The sequence below is a fragment of the Papaver somniferum genome, chromosome 9, assembly GCF_003573695.1.
Source record: "Papaver somniferum cultivar HN1 chromosome 9, ASM357369v1, whole genome shotgun sequence".
NCBI classification, from domain to species: domain Eukaryota; kingdom Viridiplantae; phylum Streptophyta; class Magnoliopsida; order Ranunculales; family Papaveraceae; genus Papaver; species Papaver somniferum.
In genome coordinates, this window is record NC_039366.1 from 2673937 (window position 1) to 2681835 (window position 7899).

At 36.3% G+C, this 7899-nt stretch overlaps 1 protein-coding gene across 1 annotated transcript; it reads left to right on the forward strand.

The window, feature by feature from the left end:
* The first annotated feature begins 4797 nt into the window (after positions 1-4797).
* LOC113313583 (protein INVOLVED IN DE NOVO 2-like) lies at positions 4798-6688 on the forward strand. The gene is made up of 4 exons (XM_026562374.1): positions 4798-4926; positions 5302-5904; positions 6009-6152; positions 6301-6688. Exons 2-3 carry the CDS (start codon positions 5331-5333, stop codon positions 6134-6136), a joined length of 702 nt encoding a protein of 233 aa, XP_026418159.1. The 5' UTR covers positions 4798-4926; positions 5302-5330; the 3' UTR covers positions 6137-6152; positions 6301-6688.
* The last annotated feature ends 1211 nt before the right edge of the window (positions 6689-7899 follow it).

Consider the following 7899-nt stretch of genomic DNA (forward strand, 5'->3'; position numbering starts at 1 on the left):
GTTTTGAGGAATTGATACAACAAAAAACACGAATTAGAGATGTAGAACACTAAGTAAAACTAATTAAGATATGTTGTGTGATGAATGGGTATTCTGCTCCTAACCAGAATTACATTTTTGTTTTCCGGTTATGAAATTTATGAGTTCATGAAATCAGAAAGATTATTTGCTTTGCTACGATTGTGCATATGCCGCTTTTTGTTGTTTAATTATGGGACTTAATTGGCTGATTACTGCGCATAAATTAGCCTTTACAAATCCGCTCAGCTTTTTGAATTAGTTATTATTGTTGGATGGCACTGCAGCGCATAAACAAGGAACAATGGATTTGTATGATCCAGTATCAGAACCTAAGTAATTAACCAGTTACAAGCAGTAGGCATATACTACTCTAATGCTAGCTTTGGACTTGATATGACCTGGGAATTTACATACATTTTCCGCAACTGAAAAGACTAACAGCGGATATTCTAAGCGCAATAAGTGAACAGAACCGCAGTTAAGTACATAAATTCCTATTGCTTAGCAGATTCAGTTTTCATATTTTGTGAATCTTTAGTATTATGATCGACCATTGCAGATATGTTGCGACCATACTAATACTTTTTTCCAAACATTGTACCGGTGCTACTGGAAGCAAAGTTTTATCAAGTTGCATTTTTATTTTTTTATTGTTAAAAGCCGATGCAAAGTTCATGAACCTTGTTAATGACGGTATCTAATTTATGTTGATGATGACAGCCGATTCATATTGATGACAATATCCTCATATTTATTTCTATGAATGATCCAACAATTAGTCTCTTCCCATTTTATTCTTCTTATTCCGATTTTTTTCCTTAACTGTCAGTCATTAATTGTTCTTACCATTTTTTCCTCATCTGTCAATCATTAATTTTCCTTATCTGTCAATCATTAATTGTTCTTACCAAATTAGTTCGTAACATGTTCAACGAATTCGTTCAAAGGGGATAACTATGATGGATACTCTAGAATCTGTCGACAAGAAGGATGGGTTAATTACTTGACATATATTCACAGCAGAATATAGTATTAATGGAGAGATAGAGATCTTGGATCAACATACTTCAACCACTGCAATATTTCATTCTACAAAATTGTGAGAGTTCTTTTTTTGAGTTTTAATCAAAGTGGAATAATGGGTTCCTACAATCTAGAGATTCATTTCATCTCAGATTGTACAGATGTTCGTTACTCTGACAACATTTGTCAGATTAAAGAGTGTGTCTATCAGGATTACATGGAATTTGTGTACCAAAAACTGAGAGGTGGTGGTGAGTATGAATTGAAACTCTCTGATGGAACTTTTAAATGTCCCCTTTGTTACAGGAAAAAACACAAGGTTTATAAGTGCTACTGGGATCTGTTGCAACACGCATCTGATGTCGGCAAGCATGGCATCGCAAAGCCGGATTTCAGGTGTACTATCAAGCTGCGAGCAAATCACTTGGTCTTAGCAAGATTTTTAGAGAAAGATTTAGCCCCTGTTTCGGCTCAGTTGGAGTTTCCAGCTGACCGATACAAAGTGCCTACCACTGACAGTGGTGGTGAGATAATAGTTTTTCCACCAATGGTTATCATTACCAACATCCCTACTGAACTGAGGGATGGGATATCTGTAGGAGAAAGTGGGGCTTGTATAAAAGATCACTTTATACGCAATGGAATTAACCCTGTGAAGGTCTGTCCACTATGGAGACATGGTAATCACTCTGTAAATGCTGTAGTGATGTTCCTTGGTAACGTATTTGGGTTTCTTAAGGCGAGTTCTTTAGCAAGAGCTTTTGAAAGCAATTGTCGTGGGAAGGTTGGTTATACATCAAATGAGGAACGTGTGTGTCGAATATCTACGGCTGGGTTGCCCGTGGTGATGATTACCATGCAGAGGATATTATTGGGAAGTTTTTGAAGAAGAACGGAGTGTTAATGCCCGTTGATGAATTGACTGCTCGAGATGAGTACCAACTGAAAGATTATGTCAGTGATCTTGTTTCCAAATTCTTAAACATGCAGGCCGAAAACAAAGCGTTATATGAGGAAAATGCTGAAGGTATTTATGAAATTATAATTTGAGACATCTAGATTTATTTTGCAGAATACATTTAAATATGCATATCGGTTTGATAGACATAAGATCCATATATATAATTGCACACAATTACTTATTCACTATTGTTTGGTTTTGTTTTTTCGAAGCGGGAAAGATGCAGAAGGCTTTGAATGACTGCGCATCCCAACTAGAATCTAGTGAATCAGAAAATAACAGGCTTGCGGCAGTAAATCAGATTCTTGAATTGAAGGAACGTAAAAGCAATGAAGAGTTACAGGAAGCTCAAGAGGAACTAATCAATGTAATATCTATCTATCTCTTTCTTTCTCTCTCTCTCTCTATATATATATACATCTAGCTAGCGTCTAGGCAATGTCAACTAGCAGGATGGGCTGCAGAAGGATTTCATATTTTCATTCAGTTTAGGTCAGGGTTGATGTCAAAATAAGGCTATGGTCTAACCTATATACGTTGACGTTTTTCCGAAGGCATTGAATAAGCTTGATTTGCTTGGGGATCGTGCTTCTGTCCGCTTGAAGAATCTAGGGGAGCTTGATTGTAAACCTTTTATAGAGGCTGCAAAGTGGAATTTTGGCGCTGGAGAAGCAGAAATTAGAGGTCACCAGCTTTGCAACCAGTGGAAAGAATACTTACAGGATCCAAATTGGAAGCCGTTCAATTTGATACAGGTTGGCTATGATCAGTACAAGGTATATATTTTAAGGGATATTAGATTTTGGGTCCCAACTTTGTGACCGGACTTGAGTTTGGGTCTTGAGAAAATTTTAATTAGAGTTTGGGTCCAGGACCATGGTTGACTATCTTGACAAGTTACCTTAGCTGGTTAAATATGGAAAAGACCAACCGAAATTTTGATTTCTATTTATTTACCAACTTTGCCATTTTCTTTATCTTCATCTTCTATCCATGGCAGCGAGTCAGCGACCACCATTGCCCCTCATTTTATTCATCTTCTTCAACTTACCACAACACCGCCGCTATCTCATTACTTTTGAAATTGACATACCGTGGTACTTCTCGTAAAAATCTATCGCTCTCTTTTTATCCATGATTCCATAAACAAATTATGCAAGATGATGTTGTGTCACAAAAAAGATCGCTATGTCTAAATCTCTTCAATTCAACCATTTATTCAGAAAACACAAACTACAGACAATATAATTGACTTAAATCCAAGATATCTTAAAATACTTTGGTTTCCCTAGCTTGGTTTCAATTTTGGCAAAGAAAAGATTGATCTGTTGTCATTTTAGGTGATTAATGATGGTGATTGATGAGTGATTTAGAGTTTATGTGTTATTATTGTTGTTGGGTAGTTGCCGAATTTTGGATTCTCTGCAGGGAAGGAAATATAACAAAGGTCATAAAAACAAAGTAATCGCATCTTTGCCAACATCAATTTACACCCAACAAGTGTATGAAGAAATTCTAAAAAGAAATCTCCTTAATGACGACAGTCCAACTGTTGGAGTTGATGGGTCTAATCGAATGGTGATGATGGTATTGCTAGTTGATTTGGGCGGTGGTAACTGATATTTTTAGTGGTGGGTCGGAGGATGATCAGTAGGAAGGTTCAAAGTGATTGCTTTGAGCAAATACAAGAAGATCAGCGTGTAATGAAAATAAGATTTTTATGAATAATAAATAAATGAAGAAGAAAATGTAGAAATTACTTATATACAAATAAATATAAATTTGTTAAAATTAGATAACGGTAAAAACGGTCAACTACGGTCCAGGACCCAAACTCTAATTAAAATTTCCTCAAGACCCAAACTCAAACCTGGTCACAAAGTTAGGACCCAAAGTCTAAATATCCCTATATTTTATTCGTCTTTTCGAAACATCCCTAATGTTTAGCTTAATTGCAACTACACGTAGTCACTATTTTGCAAGACATTGTCCAAAGGATTTCTTATGCATATAGATATTGCACTGGATACCATATTTTTCTTCTCTAAACATGTATCTCCTTTAATTGTTAAAACTGCACTGGTGCAGATTGTCTTTAGTGACAAGGATGAGAGATTTAGAAAGTTGAAGAGCGATTTGGGTGATGCAGTCGCAAATGCTGTAAAAACTGTTATTATGGAGACGGTAGATTATGGCGCAACCGTGACTAATACAACTCCAGAGCTATGGAATTTTAAAGAGAGCAGGAAGGCAACATTGAAGGAGGGAATAAAAAAACTGAGCAAAGAGGTGAAATATGTTAACCTCTGAGAGAGGCAGCTGGCTCAAGAGTTGTAACTTTGATTAGTCTGGTCAAATCGAAAAATCATAACATGAAGTTTTGTTGTAGTCTTTTTTATGTGGTTCACTTCTGCGAAATGTATACTGAATTCTACTTCGGATACAGTATAAAGCAAATTCATTTTCCTTTTATTCAGTAAGCCAATTTCCTTCGTTAGAAAACTTGAATACATGGTGTCAAAACTCTTACTGCAACTAGGGTTTCACTTATTTGGTTAGACCAACCCTTATTTGCGTAGTTGACAACTTGTTGTTCATACCGGCACCAGTTCAGAGTCTACCACAATCCACACAACACACTTGCAAAATGAAAACATTAGGACACCGCTTATCCAGTGTCAAGTTTTCTTGTAGTGCACTAAGACATCCCTTATCCCACGACCTTAGTTGGGAATAATCCAAACAATCCCCCTCGAATAAAATGGGTAAGAGGCCCTCAAAGGAAGTTCTATTCTTCCACCATTTTTCCCTAAAATCCCCAATATATGAAGATTTAGGGTTTTCGATTTGGTCCCGGAGTTCTCTGTTGGATCTGCTAGGAATTCTTTGTTAGGGTACCAACCCTAGACTAAGCTCCATCAGTAAGTTGATTTCACTTGATATTTATATTCTTGTTGTTAGTTATAAATGGAATTGTTTTGGCAAATTTTGATTTCAATCTCTCTACCAACCCTATAATTCTAGGGTTAAAATCCTAACATTCTCCATTAGTAAGTTGATTGATTTCCTTTGAATGATATTTATCTGTCTGCTATTTGTTATAAATGGAATCATTTGGTGTATTTATAGCAAATCGTACTTTAGTAAATGGTAAATTTGGCGAAAATATTGTGTATTTATAGCAAATCGAGTTTATTGATTTTTTAGCTGTTGCTTAGAAATCGAATTGGGTTTTATTTGTTTGGTTTGTTCAGAGTATTGTGGGTGTATTGATCCAATCACTGTCCTCATCTCAGGAATCGTATAATTCGGAAGCAATTGAGACATGGGTGATCATGATGAGCTTCCTTTCGTGGGGAATGTGAATCAAGATGAGTTTGTTTATCCTTGGACCGTTATAATTAAGAAACCTTGTACCAGTGATTTGGGTAATGACAGGAATTATGTCGAAGAATGTGGGATGGGGTTACATAGCAAGTTGGTATTAGGACATGGGTTTACACATATAAAAGTTCATCCTTTATGGAATCAACAAGATCATTCGTTAAGTTTTTTTGTCCGATTCAAGAAAGACTTGTCTGGTTTCCACTATGCAACATCTTTGGCAAAATCGTTTGAATTGAATGGTCGCGGAAAGAAGGATTGGTTTGGAGAAGGTGAGAAGACGAGTCGTCTTTATGGATGGATGGCAGTAGAGGATGACTACATGACTGAAGGTGTAATTGGTGAATACTTGCATCAACTTGGGAAACTCCAAACAGTTGCTGGAATTTTGTATGAAGAGGTCATGGAGAAAAACCGGATACTTAAAAAGATTGAGTGCATGTATAATGAGACCAGTTTAAGATTCTCGAACCAGATGGATAAGAATGATAGACTTGAGCGGAAACACAGCGATGGTATATATGCTCATTAAGAGATCCAGATATTTTTTCATTTTCATTTTGGTGATGTGCGATTATATGGTACTATAACTTATCCATGCTTGATTTGTATTTGGCAGAGTTAAGAGAGATGCAACAGGAGCACGACGAGATGAAGTCAGCATTAGATACTCAAAGGAAGGAACTCGAGTTTTGTAGATCAGAATTGGAAAAGCACAAGGCTGAGATTGAAACCGTGAAAAAATAATTTTGGAGAAATCAAGGTATATTGAACTGAAATTCTGTTTTTTGGCTTCATGAGTTACCTCATCATGTTCGTATGCAGCCGGACATCTATATAAACCATGTAGCCTGTCTATCATACCAAAAATATGGAAATCATTATAATATTTTTTTGCTGTGCAATTGTAGGTTGGGACAACATTGACGCATCTCTTAGAAAATTGACGCATCTCTTAGAAGAACCCGAGTGTTGTTCATTGATTCATGTTGTCTAGTATCTTTTTTTTTTGTTGTTCTCTGCCTTTTTTGTTCATTGATTCAGTTGTCCAACACAGTTCAAAGATGAGTATAAAATATCTTAGCTCACATTGATGAAGTGTTCACTATGTTGATGCTTATGTACGTTGTTCTAAAAATTACGTCGTGTTTAGGTTGTCACTGTTGAATACTCAGATTGCGCGAAGTCTGGCATTTTTTATTTCTGTATCCAGTTGTCTGCTGTTGATAAGTTAATATCTGAAAATTGCAATGTTTAAAGTCATGGGAGGTAAACTATGGGCTAGGCCTAATTTGGGAAGGAACTCAACAGCACACTATTTATTCTCTTTTACATTGTTATTGAAAAATCTGAGTGTTATTCATTGATACATGTTGCGTAGTATTTTTATTTTTCTCAGCCTTGCAATTGCATTAAATTAAAAGTCAAACGGTTTGACTGTACTATACTAGGAATCTAAGAGTCTCTTCAAGATGTCACCAATACCATTCAGTAATTTTCTACAAAGACATGTCAAATGTCAAAAGACACTATGAATTATTTTGTTGGAGATGCTAGTTCAATATCTTGGTAGGGAGCATTTATGCGCTGCTGCCATGAGACTATGAGAGTATTGATGACAGAAGCAAGACCACTAGAAATTCTTTGACTTTGGTGTAACTAGACCATGAATTTTAAGCGATAGGAAATGATTTGAGGGGATGCATGATTTTCCCATGAATCTTCCCAGTTTGGTACTCGAAACATGCATGTTGCTCCGTATTCTGACACTAAAGAAACTAAGTAAAGTGAAATAAGTCTTGCTTGAAACACTTCAAAACAGATCAAAATGGAACCAAGGAGCGGAAAAAGTAAAACATTCTTGGAGTCTCCTACTTCGGATTTTGATGTTCAAGATGAAACAATCCAAATGAAGAAGAATGAACATGAGAAAAGTGTGCCTCGGTTAGAAGTCGAGAAGCTGATAAAAACTGCGACTGAACAGCAGCGTAATATGGAACTTGTGAATGAAAAGAACAATATACTAAAGATAGAAGTGGATGAGTTGAAGGAAGAAATTTTTGGTGGAGGTGTTCTTGATGATAGTTGTATCGACCTCAGTGTTAATGATGAGAACGGCGTAGAAGAAGAAGAACACGAACAAACATGAACAAGAACACGAAGTTGGTGTCACGGCTTACATTAATGAAGTGTGCGCTATCTTGATGCATGTATATCTGGTCCTAAATACGTATATCTTATTTGAGTAAGCTTTATATTGTTGCTACCATTTTGTATCCTCTTATTGTCTTGTCCAAATTTAATTTTTCTGTATTGCAATTGTCTAAGGTTGGAATTAGGCCTGTGCATGGTTCTGTTGCAAGCTACATTAGTATGTCTATGCCATTCTGTTTTGGTCGTGTATTTTGGTTGGGATTTCCTTTTAAAAAAATGATCTAAAGTATCCCCCACTGATCACATCACTCGGGTCTGTCAACAGCCGGTGAAGAAATCATCTCTAGTAACTTTTT